Genomic DNA, 15,193 nt, shown 5'->3' with positions numbered 1-15,193 from the left:
GTTCAGGATCAAATTTGTCTGATTATTAGTGTTGTTATAGTATTTTAATTTTTGTATTACTTATGTGTGCTTATAATATTTTCTAAAAAAACTTTATGTTGTATTAATAAATCTGTATAATAATATTATGTTATATTTATATGTATTTGTAATTTACTTTTTGTAATGTTTTTATGTGATATGTTAATTTGAAATTACAATTATAAAAATATATATGAAATAATTATCAGACATGTTATAAAATTAAAATGATAAAAGAACATAAATATATAAATATAGTTAATTATAAAGACCAAAATGCAAAAAAAAGATGAATCTTCAAATTTGAAGATCTGAATAGTAAAACTTCAAATATAGAGTGTCACTGTTCAGATCTTCAAAATTTGAAGATTTGAAGTCTCTTTTGGAGCAGTGGCGGAGCCACTTTGTCTAACATGGGGTCATTCGCCCCCATTGATTTTAAAATTTTGGTGTAGTTTATTAAAGCCAAATATCAATGCCCCCACTTCTAAAATTATATATACTCTTATTTGCCCCCAATGAAAAAAGTTTCTGGCTCCGCCACTGTTTTGGAGTGCATAAAACTTCAAATTTGAAGATATGAAGTCTCTCTTGGAGATGCTCTTATAGATAATGTTTTTAGTTATGTTTGTTTATCATTTTAATTCTATAATTTGTTTGATAATTATTTCATATATATCTTTAACTGTAATTTTCATATACAAAATTAAAAAAAACAACTTCAAATTAAAATATCACATTAAACATTACAAAAACTAAATTAAAAACACACATAAATAATGTCAGTGAATAATTTAGTATTTTATTTTGTTATTTTTGATTATGTTTGTGGGTTTTTTATAATATTAATGATGTTTAATTAATCAATATTATCTATAAAAAATTTTAATATATGTTTTATAGTTATTTATAATATTTAATGAGTTTCACTAATTATGTTGAGAAGTAAGGACTTTAATGCAAAATAAACTTTGTTTGAAGTTTATTTTGAAGTGTCACTCTTGGAGAGAAATACCTAAAACTTCAAATTTGAAGTTTCTCAAGTTTCTCAAGTCTCTCTTGGAGATGCCCATATAGTCATTTGATATATTTTTCATCCAACTATTTTTCTAAATTCAGAAACGAACAATTTTGTATTTAGACGCTGCAACTTGATGCAAAATAAATTTCCAAAAAAAACAATATCTAGATAATATATCTAGATGCAACATCTAAATGCTAAATTTAGATGCAAAATCTAGATCAAAAAACGAACAGGCCTTCATCTTTCTGTGAGACCCCTCTTCGTTCTTCCCTTCTGTAACTAGACGGGCCGGCTATTAAATCTATGAGAATCTGATCCCACATTTCATCTAGATTGGCTATCAACATTTCTGACACCCCAACCGCCTTTACCATTGAGCCCAACGTCCTCTCTAGGCCCATGGGTCTAACGTCCTTTATTTACGCCTGTTGGCCCAACATCCTCTCTAGGCCCGTTGGCCCACCTTTGTCCGACAGTCGGGAATCATTTTGTCTGGGAGGCTTATAAGACTTGTCTATTGTCTTTACAATCACCACATGATATTTTCTCGTGCTTTGTCCTCACTCTCACGGCACCATAGACCACTTCCTTGTAAATCACCCATCATGAGATTGCTTCAGCGTGCTTGCATTTTGATGACATACATAGTCAAATCAATTCTTATAAGCATTTTTTTATATATACTAGAAATTGGGATGTCACATTCTCCCCGATTTCCAAGAAATTCTTCCTCGTATTTCCTTATCTACATCCCAAGAGACACCCGGATCAGAGCCGGTTGGCTAATTTAGGCTCTGATACCACATTGTGAGACCCCACTCTCTTCTTCCCTTCCAGGAAACATACGGGCCCAGCTATGAAATTCATGAGACGCTGATCCCGCATTTCATCAGGATTGGCTATTAACAACTCTAACGCCCCCAACTCCATTTACCAGTGAGCCCAACGCCCTCTCTAGATCCGTGGGTCCAACGTCCTTTTTCTAGGTCTGTTGGCCCACTCATCTCCAATGGTCTGGAATCGTTTGATCTGGGAGGCTCATAAGACTTGTCTACTGTCTCTGTAATCATCACATAATATTTTCTTGTGCTTTATCCTCACTCACACGAACACGGTACCGCAGACTACTTTTCAGTAGATCACCCGAATTGATCCAGCATAAACACGCTTAACTCTGAAGTTCTCTCAAAAGACCAATGCTTAAAAATATAAGTGCAATTTAATGATATAGGTATCCAAATCAATTTTATAAACATTTTTTATATATACTAGAAATTGGGATGTCATACTTTTTCTCATTCTGCAACCATCAACATGTCAGCATCGTGATTCTTCTCCAGATCCCACGGCGAGCTTGCCTCCTTCAACAAACAAGATGCCGTCACTCGATGAAACAGATCCGACAAGTTTCATTTCATTTAGCAAAAACAGATCCGATTAGTTTAAACACAAAACACACAGAATAATTATAGAAATATATCGAAGACAATGTTTTGGGTTATCCAAATTTGTTTAGGATCCCATGGCCCATAAAACACAGCCCAAAAATTCTCATCTAAGACCAGAATGGAAAAAAAAAGAGTTATAAATATGCAGTCTATTTTTAACGTAGCGGCAGCTCATCTCTTATTTTCTCAACTCCTCATGGACAAAGTGGGCATGGATCTCAAGAAGTGCTCTGCATCCACCGATGTATTTTTCTTCTTTCTATGTTCTTCTTACTTACTCAATTTTAAGAACTTTCTTACTAATTACTTACTCAATTTTAAGAACTTTCTTACTAATGCGTTTCTTTTTTTGTATCTCCTGTTTTTAGGTTGAACATGCAAAAGGTAGGAAATTGGATTATTATTTTTTTTTGGTTGGCACCTTCTTCCTTTGCTATCCGTTTAAGATCTCTTCTCAAGTGTTTTTTTTTTTTGGATATTAATCTTTATAGGAAATAAGAAACGCAAGAAATCCACCGAGCATTCGCGAAAAGGTAATTAATTGGGTGTCTTTTGTGTTCTCTCTTTATTTGCTCAGATCATATTAGACCATCTGTGATTTGGAGAAATCATTGAATTTGTTTATTTTTACCGACCATTGGATTTTATGTCGATTTGGCTATCTTTCTTTTTGCAAACTACTTCATTTTTATTTGGTCGGATTAAATCTACAACAAGTCTTAGTCATGGTAGTTGGTTCTATAATGTAGACTCAAATTTAGACTATTTTTCTGTACTCCCAACTGTAATAATATTGATTTGAGATATATTCTGGAGTTTTCATTTGGAATCAAAATTTCCTGCGCTTTTTGTAAGTTTTTTTTATGTTTTTCCTCATTTTTGGTTGGAATATTGCACCATGATTCCATTGATTTCTCAGCACCTACTGTTAACTTCTAATATTCTTCCTATATTTTTGCAATATAAAATTAACAAATACAGAACATAAACTAGGTCATACAATTCAAAAGAAAATACACATCTTGCAAATATAAGAATACATGTAATTTTAACCAGATAATAACTGAATCGTCCTTTTCGATAAAGTGTAATAATCGCCGGATTAAGAAGTCTTGATATCCATCTCTGTTCCAGCGATCACTTTTACAATGACCAACCGTTACGTTTGGATTTTATTTTCATATGAATTCTTGTAAGAGCACTGATCAATAATTATACAGGAAACTTTGTTTTTGCGAATTCAAGATTTTCTGTGTTGTTTTTTGTTATATCATTTGATTTTTGTTGGATTTATCTCACATCTCTTGGTTTTGTTTCAGGGAAAGAAGTACCAGCGTCCAAGAAAATGGCTACGCATGACGTTAATATAGATAGACAGGCATCTACCATAGAAGATGTTCTTGATGTGAATAAGATTCTCTCTTATCACACCATTACGGTTTATTTAGATAACAGTCTTCAAAAAAGTATAATGAATAGGATTAATTTTGCAAGCTTTTCTTATTTACATTTCTATTGGCAGGAAATCAAAAGGTTGAAAGACTCTATCAAAGAGATGACTGAAACAATAAAAAACCTACCGGAGAAGTTACTGACAAAGGCTGATGTACCGGAGAAGTTACTGACAAAGGCTGATGTACCGGAGAAGTTACTGACAAATGCTGATGTACCGGAGACGTTACTGCCAAAGCCTGATCTACCGGTATATGTTTTTATTGTTTAAGTGTTTACTTTAGTTTGTTTTTGTTGCTTGAGAGATGATTGCTTCACACTTTATATAGTTGATTTCTTTAATTATTTCAAACTGTTTCTATAGGAGAAGGAAACTTCAAAGGGAAAGGTGAATCCATCGAGATATAGGGGAACCATTTTCGTCAATGGATTTGATCCTTACCTTCCCAGGGATGATATTAAGAGCGCATTGGTTAAACATTTCGGTTCATGTGGAGATATCACATGTGTTTTTGTTCCCCGTGGCAGTGGGTTTGTGACTTCAATTCTTCCTCAACTTCGTCACAGCTCAAGTTAAATGTAAATGCAGAGATTTTAGTTCTTTTTTTTGTTGTTGTTGTTTCTCTCATTTTACAGATATGCTTACATAGATCTGGAAAATAATGTTGACAAGGCGTTAGAACTCAATGGAAGTTCTTTGGGAGGATATACTCTTGAGGTTAAGGATGCTCCGCGGAAACTCAAAGACAATTGTTCTCCAAAGTGTGGTTATTGTTCTCGTGAGAGGTCCATGCGCTTGGCTGGGAAATGCTTACAGCCTTTCACCGTTAAATTCCAAAAAGACCCTGCAGGTACATAAAGAAGTTTTTTTTTCCTTGATTATGCGATTCAGAATATAACAAAGTAATGGTCGTTGCTACTCTACTTACTAATATATCGACCAGGACATATTTATGTTTTTACAACAAAACTTGCATTATGAGTCTATGACATGTTTGTCGTATGATATATTTATGCTTTTGTAAAATATTTTTCTTTCATAAAACTACTTTGTTTTCAGCTTTATATAGTAACCTAATTAGTCAGATTCACTGATAAGTTGGGTTCAAGTTTGTCGTTGTTGGTTTTTTGTGCTCTTCTTTTCCCGGCATGCAATTAACACCCTGCAGATTCGAGCAAACGACAAATACTATTGCATATAATCTCACCTACCATCTGCAAATTAAGATAAAATGTTGGTTCACTTTGATTAGGAACGCGTATCTGCAAACACCATGCATACTTACAAATCACTCAAATTTCATAACTAATGCTGATATGATCATGCGAGTTATGACCCAAGCAAGACTGCTAGTATAAAAGTCCAAAGTAATGTCCTCCTCAAATCTGTGGCTGTGGCATTAATTCTCGGTTTATGCAATATTAACGTTGTTTACACTTTACACTTACAATAGAATCAATGTAAGAAATAACAAGATACAGTTTTGGTGGAATTCTTGTCAAGGGAAGAGGAAAATCGCGGCGAGTAATTATTTATGAGTTTAATCAAGCACGGCGAGTATTACACAGTACCAAAGTTCTCTGTGTAGAACAAAACTGATAAGAGAGTAAGGTTTAGGATCGAGACCATCGTAAGCTTGGACAAGCGTTATACATGGTCGTGAGATGCTTAGAGCATGTACATTAGAGGATCAAGAGGGGTTCATGGCACAGTTTTTGAGACAAAAGAGCTTAATACTGAAGAGACACCGACGAATCTGAAGAGACAGTTCATCCCGAAATGGAGCATCCTGATTTGTCGAAAATTATAATTTTTTAATTTAAAAAAAAATAAAAACTAAAATAAATAAAAAAATATTATTATATTCTGGTGAACCCCTGAGTTCACTGATGTACATGGTCTTAATATGAAATGAATCATTCAAACTGAGTGTTACTAATGACTCGTTCACCTTGAACAAAAGAATTGCACACGGTCTTCACATACTCAAATGTGTTTCGTCACGGATCAAAACAAATTAGATTGTCTACACCATCTTTGATTGAATTATTAAGTTAGGCAAAGACAATTACAGAGAGGAGATTAAGATTGTAGTATCAGGGAACACGAATCGGATTGGAATATGGAAATATCATTTAATTGTTACTTAGGAAATACGAGGATCTGAACAACTTTCGAAACCGAAATACGTAGAACCCTAAAGATTAAACTAAAATGCTCGACTTTTTCAACATTTTTACATTCACCAAGCCCCAACACTAACAAAATACCCAATACAAAACATAAAAAAAAAAACTGGTGAATGAAAACGTAAACTGGAGAAGATGAATTAAGCTTTCTTGGGAGATTTGGCTGGTGACTTGGATGCAGTATCCTCAGCCGATTTAGCAGACGACTTCTTAGGGAGAAGAACGGCGTTAATGTTGGGCAAGACACCACCGTGAGCGATTGTGACTCCGCTGAGAAGTTTCCCCAATTCTTCATCGTTCCTGATCGCGAGAAGAAGATGCCTCGGGATGATCCTCGTTTTCTTGTTGTCTCTCGCAGCGTTACCAGCAAGCTCCAGAACCTGCAATCAAAACAAAGTTTAGGAATCAGAAAATGATTTCGCTGCTTTAACAAATCAGATCTGAAATTAACAGAGAACCGCGAAACTTACTTCGGCGGCGAGGTACTCGAGAACGGCGGCCATGTAAACCGGAGCTCCACCACCGAGCCTCTGGGCGTATCGTCCTTTCTTCAGGAAACGAGTGATTCTCCCCACCGGAAACTGGAGACCGGCTTTGATCGACTTCGAAACAGATTTGGTCTTTGGGCCGCCGGCTTTTCTTCCTCCGAAACCCTTCTTCACTTTTCCGGTGGATTCCATTGCACAGAACAAAGACTATTCCTAATTGAAAGTTTACAGAGAATATAGAAAGATTTAGAGATTAGAGATTTGCAATTTGTAATTTGTCGTTCGCGGTCTTCCTTGTGATTTATAGGTATAGGGGAAAAAGAAAGGCCACATTTTTCTATCTGTTGGATCTAGTCTTATCGACGGTGGAAAATCAATTAAGTGCGATCCTCGTCTCTATGGATTAGCCAATGAGAAAAGGTATATTTTTTCGACACGTCGCGAGTTTTTTTTGTGTTTTTTTTTTTTTTTATAAACGCGCCAGTTTTTTGTTTGGTCTGCGTTTTAAAAAATTTGCGCTTTGGGAGGTAATTGTCTTATGGAGCCCAAAATTATTTCATTTATATTTTGATAACTGAAAAGTGTAAACCACCAATATATATTGACGTTTTCGTTATGTCATTGAAATTTTAGCTTATTGACAAGCTGTAATCCAAGTTTAACTAATTTTGTTTTGCTTTGGATATGAGCTAACAAAGGTTTTGACATAATAGTCAAAATCACATCCGAATGAGGATAGCAAAGTCTCTCGGATATGGTATGAACATATGGATATTTGAGGCAACGGATGCTAAAAAAAAGACATGAAAGAAAAATAAGATTTGATGTTGTCAGGATAATCTTTAGTGCTCATCACTGGATACTTCTAAATTTTAATTGATGTTGAAATACATTTTCCTAACAGTATTGGACCTATTGGTGGAAGCTTGTTAATGCTGACGGGGAATACCTTTTAGTGCTGAAAAAGGCCTTATATCGCTGAATAAAGAAGACTCATTAGCATAAATGTAATGTCTAAATTCTTTGGTAATGAGATGTACTATTGTCAGGATTTTCGTAATCCAAAAAGTTATAAGATCCATTATGTTATTATAAGTAATGATCATAGTAAGGGAAGTATGCTTTGGTGTTAACACGTCAAACACAATTATAATGAAACTAGATTTTTATAAAAATAAGAAAATCAAAACTAATTAAGAAACCCTATAAACTATACTCTTACCGTTTCTATAAGATCACAACGACCAGAAACTCTAGCAAATGTTTTAAACTAATTAAACTTTCCCACACACTAGGTTTCTACGATAACTGGTGGTCGAACGCTTACAAAGTCTAGTTCTAAATTTTGATTCATTCTATCAATAAGTATACATGTCTGGATCGAAATTGCTTAAAGTTCGTCAACATTCGCATAGATGTCTTTGGAAATATTTGTTGTGTCGAAAAATGTTTTTTTTTTTAAATGAAAATTTTCCATTGACCCTAAATGTTGCTACAAAATGACCCACAATGTACAAGTGTAAATGAAAGACTCGAGAAACAATAGTACAAGAAGTCAAAAATGTTGTATACTTGTATCTTCTAATCATATACTCCAACGGAGACATTAACGCGGTTTGCTTTTTATAGTTTTGAACCATTTTGCTAGTTTAGTCGATATTTTAATAATTTTTTTTAAGGAATCAACACAAAGGTGATTTTAGCGCGTGTAAGCATCATTAAACATACAAATTGTAGAAAATTAGAAATATAGACACTATTATTCCGGGAAAATCAACGTCGAAGTTGAATTGCAAAATTCCACGTGGCAGTGCTTGAATGGAATATTTCCAGCTCCACTCAGCTGGCTTCCATCACAGGCTATCATGATAGTTGAGTCGAATGTGGAGCCACCTGAGATCCCCAAGACAAGAGATGCGTCTTCGACCTTTCATTTTATTCTTTCCTTTAGATGGTCGCTTTTCTTTTTTTTTTTAATTATTTTCCCCACGATAAGATAAATAAACAATAAATTATGAACTATTCCAACTTAATACTTAACTAGTACCGAAAAAATTAATTTTGCATATAGTTTTTTTTTCTAAACCTGAATTTTGTAGTTTAGTTTAAGTTTCATGAAAAGCACTTTAGAATAACAGCACAAATTTTGAAAACTAAGCATACAATTCTTATAGTGAATATAATAATCTCTCTTTTCGACTCAAAGTGAATAAAATTAATTGTTGAACACATTGGTATATAGTTTCCATATATATTGTTTGCGTGCATCAGTTACATAAGCGAATTTGAATAAATATAATAACATAGCAACGACACTAGAAATTTGAATGATGACCAAAGAATGAGGTGTAACATTGAATGTATAATATGTTATTAGTCAATGTTAGTCCTCGTACCTCTGGTTATCATTCAAAACAGAGTGTCATTAGTGTTTCTGTGCATCATTCCTATTATTGTTTTACTATTCGATCGGTAATGATCACCAGTTCAAAGCCTTATACAAACTACTATATTACATAACATTTACTATGTCATGTATACATTAGGCCGAGTGAAAATGGCCACTAATAAGTTAAAACACAATGGAATAAAAGTATGAGTAGTATTAGGGCATTTGTGCTATATTCAATATATTACTGGACCTTCATTTTATAATATAATCTGTTCAAGATATAATCTGCCTGTCTATTATATGATTATATCAAATCAAGATTCTCTATAATTAACCATTAATTTAATTATGTATTTTTGATATATTATGCTTTGTTGCCTATGTATTAAATAAAGTAAATTAATTAGATGTAAAAAAAATCAAAAACGCGGATGCAAAAAAAAAAAAAAAAACACATATATTCGGTCTATAGCTTCCGCATAAAGCTGAGGAAAAGGAAGAGAAAAGACGCACACCGAAGAAAAACAAAAGACTCCATAATCTCCTGCTTCTTCGTCTCCGCAAGATTTTTCTTCTGAAACTAATTTGATTCAGCCATGGTGAGCTCGATTTATCTTTCCCTTCTCTCGTATATATCTCTTTCTCTGATTTCTGCTACTTGATTTAGAGTGCGCTTATCGATTCGAGCTCCATTTCGTTTTGTTTCGTCTCGGGTTTTGATTCTTCGTATCTCGGTTCTCGCCCAAAGTTTTATTCGATTAGATCTGGAGATGGACTCGTTCGTTGGTTTAGATCTCTGAGATTTTGCGTTTGTTGTATGGTCTGGAGGAACTGATCTATGATAGGAATCGGACTATAAACTATGCATTATCAGTGTGATTGTTTTCGGTTAAAGCCAATTGATCTTAAAATCAGGAGAAATCTGGCTGTTTCATGTGTTCCTCCGTTGAATTTCATTTGAATTTAGGGTTACGCTATCGTTTGTTGAGCACTTTTCCAGTGACAATCCATCGTCTTACTGTATTGAAAATTATTCTATCATAGATCACTTATTAATTATTTTCGCTTCTCTAGATTACTTTTGCTACTATCGAAGTGTAGATTGTTCATTTCGTATGTGTTTTGATTCTCTTGATGGACGGTGTCATTTGATTATAATCCATAATCCTACAACCTAGTCATAATTGATATTATGATAGCTCTACACCATCTTTCAAATATGTTGTGAAAGTTGCATGTGCGTTCCTTTTGATATTAACACTACCAATATCTGTTCATGGCTCAGTGACATGTTGTTCCTAGAAATGTTTAATTTCTGCATGGAGCTAGTTTGGATTGAATGTTCCACAACATATCTAAAACCCACAAATTCCGTTTCACAAATATTGATGTAGCGTAAACTAGTGTGTGTGTGTGATTTGGAAGAGAGATGCATCTTAATGTCTCTTTTCTCGTCGGTGACAGGCTAATGCGGCATCAGGAATGGCAGTCCACGACGACTGCAAGCTGAAGTTTCTGGAACTGAAAGCGAAACGAACATACCGTTTCATCGTTTACAAGATTGAGGAGCAGCAGAAACAAGTGATTGTAGAGAAAGTCGGCGAGCCTGGTCAATCCCATGATGACTTTGCAGCAAGTCTTCCAGCTGATGAATGCCGATACGCCATTTTCGATTTTGATTTTGTCACTGCAGAGAACTGTCAAAAGAGCAAGATTTTCTTCGTCGCATGGTATGTAACTTACTACTCTCTGCTAATCTAAAACCTGTCTATCTCGCTGCACCTTCTTTGCAAGTTCTTAGAGAAATCTCATGTTGTTTTGGGCAAGGTCTCCGGACACAGCAAGAGTGAGAAGCAAGATGATCTATGCGAGTTCTAAGGACAGGTTCAAGAGAGAATTAGACGGAATTCAAGTCGAGCTTCAAGCAACTGATCCAACTGAGATGGATCTTGATGTTTTCAAAAGCCGAGCCAACTGAGGAAGAAATCCTTAAAAAAAAAGATGAAAAAGAATCGGTTAAAATCGAACTTTTTCCTATTATTGCCTAGTGACATACTTTTTTCTTAAAGTTTGCTGTGACGGCACCAACCAAAACAGCTTCATTTTATCGGTCTTTGGTCTTTGTCTTCGATGTGTTTTTTTTTGTCTTTACAGTGTTTTGTCTTAAAACTTAAGAGATCTGGCTTGTGCTCTTTTACCATTGTGTAAGAAACCAAAGCCCTTTATCAAATGAAACCCTATTGGCACACTTTGTCTTCTCTTCATCTTCGCAAATTTTCTAATTTTAATAATAGTAGACAGATGTTCTAAGGGCTTTTGGTTTTGTTGAGCAATGGATCAGTTGGATCATGGCGACAGTAACCTCTGTAGAATATTCAGTCCTCATAAATGGAAATCCACAAGGCAGGATCATTCCGGAAAGGGGACTACGGCAAGGAGATCCTTTATCGCCGTATCTTTATATACTTTGTGCTGATGTTCTAAGCCATATGATAAAATCTGCTTCAGACATGGGTAAAATCCGAGGAATAAAGATAGGAAATGGGGTTCCAGCCATTACTCATCTTCTATTTGCGGATGATTCACTATTCTTCTGCCAAGCTAACAATCGCAACTGCAAAGCTATACACGACATTTTCAAGAACTATGAACAAATGCCTGGTCAACAAATCAATCCATCCAAATTTGTGATCACTTTTGGTTCAAGAATTCCTGGAGATCTTCAAATTCGACTTAAAAGAATACTTGGGATTGATAAACATGATGGAGGCGGTAAATATTTGGGGTTGCTGGAACAATTTGGCTGTAAAAAAGGAGAAATGTTTAAGTACATTATAGACAAAGTGAGGAAACATACGTCTCATTGGAGTGCAAATTTTCTATTACAAGCGGGTAAAGAAATCCTCATAAAATCTGTAGGAATCTCAATGCCCGTATTTTCTATGTCATGTTTTAAATTACCTGTGCATATTACGGATGAAATAAGCAACTTGTTGATGAGATTTTGGTGGGAGAAAGGAAATAAAAATCGAGGAATTTCATGGATTGCATGGAAACGATTTCAGCTTTCAAAAAAGAACGGAGGTTTGGGATTTCGTGATCTCACAAAATTCAATGACGCTTTACTCGCTAAACAAGCTTGGCGTATTCTCACACATCCTAATACGTTACTAGCCAAACTTCTTAAAGCAAGATATTTCAAAGACACTTCAATTTTAAAAGCCAAGGGTCAGAAAATCAGTCCTATGGATGGAGCTCCATTCTTAATGGTTTAGAACTATTAAAGAAAGGAACTCGTCATCTCATTGGCGATGGAGAATCGACTAGTGTTTTTGAAGATAATTGGATTCCAACAATTCCACCGAAACCAACCACAAATGTTCATGGAAAAGAAGATGTCCTGGTTAAATCTTTAATTACTGAATCACCTCGTACATGGAACTTGGAAATGATGGATGCTTATCTCAACGAAGAAGATAAGGAACTTGTCAAAGATTTATATCTCCCGCAATATTCAGAGTCTGATAAAACGGTTTGGATCCATGACACTTCAGGAGAATATACGGTTAAGAGTGGTTATTGGCTAGCTTTCCAAGAAAACATGGAGGAAATTGTTGCTCCTCACGGTAATACTGAGATCAAAGAAAAAATCTGGAGACTACCACTTATGCCAAAACTCAAACATTTTCTCTGGAGTATTTTATCTAGAGCAATTGGAACATCTACTAGATTAAATACCAGAGGGATTTTTATGGATACAACATGTCAACGATGTTGTTCGTCTCCAGAATCAATAAATCACACTATGTTTACTTGCCCTGTCTCCAAAATGATTTGGAGAATGTCCCAGTGTCCATGGCAACCGAGCGAGACAGATGAGGATTATTGTGATAATAATATCTTAAGTCTGATTGATTTTCATGATTCTCAAGCTCCATCAACTTTCCAAAAACTTCAACCTTTTTGGTTAATTTAGCGAATTTGGAAATCCAGATGTGATTTAATCTTCAAAAAACAACGAGTGAGACCTGAACGTGTAATCCATTACGCAAATATTGATGTAAATGAATGGATTCAAGCAAATGAGTCAATTTCGGAAAATTAAGTCAGAAGCCTTGTTGAAAACAGTGAAACTTTATGTCAACAACATTGCCAAGATCCATGGCATCGTCCATCTCCTGGAGGTTTTAAATGCAACTTTGATGCAAGTTTTAATTCTGTAACTCAGTTTGCTACTACTGGTTGGATAGTACGTGACCATGAAGGAATTCATTGCTTTTGGGGTTCTTCCTCTATTGGTAAAACTTTCTCACCATTGGAAGCTGAGGCAAAAGTTTTTTTAATTGCAATGCAACAACTTTGGAGTACAGGATTAAGGAATCTAGTCTTTGACGGAGATTGTAAAATTCTGATTGGTGTTATCCATAATAAGTCCTCAGAATTTTCCATAGATAATGTTTGCAGCGATATCTTACATTAGAAGACAAAATTTGATATTTGTTCATTTAATCATACAAAGAGAAAGAATAATGCTCCAGCTCATTTGTTGGCAAGACGTGGACCGTCAAACTCTGTATTCTAGTCTTCAAAATTGTACTCACCAAAATGGTTATGTCAATCTTTGTATTCAGACTTTGTAAACTTATTCTAATTATAAAATTTAGTTTGCCGGAAAAAAAAAAAATTACATGGGGCGATGTAGAAAGGCGGGAGCAGGAAACAAAAATTTCAGGACGAGATTAAAGCGCCAAACTCGACACGTCAACAGTCCCCGCCACCAAGTGTATCCAATAGGAATCGTCACGTGTGAGAGCTTTCCCTTCTTTTTAAGATTCCTTATAGACCGTCGATATCTTTCCATTAAACAATCGATCCAACGATGCAGGCATCGATCCGCGTCAAATTATTTCATCCAATCATATAAATCCTTTCGATATATATAAAAGCAATCTCTCGATTCCATTGTAGATATCAAGCAAACAAAAGCATTTTTTTCAATCTACTCGATCTCAGATTTGTGCTTAGTGAACTCGAGAGAGAGAGAGAGAATCCATGGCGCCCAAGGGAGAGAAGAAGCCCGCGGAGAAGAAACCGGCGTCAGAGAAGCCGGTGGAGGAGAAATCGAAAGCCGAGAAAGCTCTGGCGGAGAAGAAACCAAAAGCCGGAAAGAAGCTCCCGAAGGAGGCTGGTGCAGGCGGTGACAAGAAGAAGAAGATGAAGAAGAAGAGCATCGAGACTTACAAGATCTACATCTTCAAGGTTCTGAAGCAGGTTCATCCAGATATCGGGATCTCAAGCAAAGCGATGGGGATCATGAACAGTTTCATCAACGATATCTTCGAGAAGCTCGCTCAGGAGGCGTCGAAGCTTGCGAGGTACAACAAGAAGCCGACCATCACTTCCCGGGAGATTCAGACCGCCGTGAGACTTGTTCTTCCTGGAGAGTTGGCGAAGCATGCCGTGTCGGAAGGTACCAAGGCCGTCACGAAATTCACCAGCTCTTAAACTGTATGAGTTAGGGTTTCGATCTATCTGGAACGTTGGTTTTAGGTTTAATGAAGTTTGGAATGTCTGAATTAGTGTTTCAGTATCGTTTCGTTTGGAAATTAACGTTTTGTAAGTACTGCCATTGATATGTTTGGAATCTATATTTGCCCTTTGAGTCACAATCCTATCGTCTGAATCTCCAATATCGTAGTTGTAATGCGTTTCATGGTTCTTTAATCAAAGTGGTTTCGAGATATTGTGCTCAATGTGTGTTTATGAGTGTTCGTGTTTACTTATGTTGATAATCTCATGATTGATCCCATTTAGTAATTGTTTCTGAGATGCTACGATTGGATTTGTCTGTTCATCGAACCCTTTCTCTGCTGAACATTTTGATTTGATTGGCGTTGATGACTATAGATTTGCAATTGGCTAAGCTACACAAATTTTCAGTGGTGTTTGATTTAAGAGATTATCAAACTTCTATTCTTGTTACGATTTCCTAATGATTCTTGACTGAACTCCGCTTGTGCCTTGTACTATTAGTCTTAATCTTGGGATTCTTTAGTCGAATTCAAGTCTATTGTTGGCTCTGTTCTGTGTGTTTTATTCGGAGATTTGTTAGGTTAGGTGAGAAGGCCTTTTGTTTATCTGTTAAAAACTTTTTATCTTCTTGTTAGAAAAATGAAAT

At 35.5% G+C, this 15,193-nt stretch overlaps 4 protein-coding genes across 4 annotated transcripts; 3 read left to right on the top strand and 1 right to left on the bottom strand.

Annotated features, from left to right (window-relative positions):
• Positions 1 to 2,679: 2,679 nt before the first annotated feature.
• LOC112086822 (nucleolin 2-like) lies at positions 2,680 to 5,420 on the top strand. Its single transcript, XM_024156761.1, has 7 exons — positions 2,680 to 2,737; positions 2,862 to 2,877; positions 2,985 to 3,026; positions 3,813 to 3,898; positions 4,016 to 4,195; positions 4,310 to 4,476; positions 4,582 to 5,420. Exons 1-7 carry the CDS (start codon positions 2,690 to 2,692, stop codon positions 4,802 to 4,804), a joined length of 762 nt encoding a protein of 253 aa, XP_024012529.1. The 5' UTR covers positions 2,680 to 2,689; the 3' UTR covers positions 4,805 to 5,420.
• A 641-nt stretch (positions 5,421 to 6,061) lies between these two features.
• Positions 6,062 to 6,973, bottom strand: LOC18018519 (probable histone H2A.7). Its single transcript, XM_006400837.2, has 2 exons — positions 6,606 to 6,973; positions 6,062 to 6,515 (listed from the first exon to the last, which is right to left on the bottom strand). The coding sequence occupies exons 1-2, from the start codon at positions 6,813 to 6,815 to the stop codon at positions 6,276 to 6,278; spliced, it is 450 nt and encodes a 149-aa protein (XP_006400900.1). The 5' UTR covers positions 6,816 to 6,973; the 3' UTR covers positions 6,062 to 6,275.
• A 2,490-nt stretch (positions 6,974 to 9,463) lies between these two features.
• On the top strand, positions 9,464 to 11,272 carry LOC18018518 (actin-depolymerizing factor 3). Its single transcript, XM_006400836.2, has 3 exons — positions 9,464 to 9,614; positions 10,480 to 10,745; positions 10,843 to 11,272. The coding sequence occupies exons 1-3, from the start codon at positions 9,612 to 9,614 to the stop codon at positions 10,991 to 10,993; spliced, it is 420 nt and encodes a 139-aa protein (XP_006400899.1). The 5' UTR covers positions 9,464 to 9,611; the 3' UTR covers positions 10,994 to 11,272.
• Positions 11,273 to 13,977: 2,705 nt separating this feature from the next.
• LOC18018517 (histone H2B.11) lies at positions 13,978 to 14,754 on the top strand. The gene has a single exon (XM_006400835.2). It carries the CDS (start codon positions 14,068 to 14,070, stop codon positions 14,518 to 14,520), a length of 453 nt encoding a protein of 150 aa, XP_006400898.1. The 5' UTR covers positions 13,978 to 14,067; the 3' UTR covers positions 14,521 to 14,754.
• Positions 14,755 to 15,193: the final 439 nt, after the last annotated feature.

This window comes from Eutrema salsugineum, unplaced genomic scaffold (genome assembly GCF_000478725.1).
Source record: "Eutrema salsugineum unplaced genomic scaffold, Eutsalg1_0 scaffold_2, whole genome shotgun sequence".
Classification (NCBI taxonomy): Eukaryota; Viridiplantae; Streptophyta; class Magnoliopsida; order Brassicales; family Brassicaceae; genus Eutrema; species Eutrema salsugineum.
The sequence above is the reverse complement of the archived record's forward strand: the minus strand, read 5'-3'. Positions and strand labels throughout refer to the sequence as shown.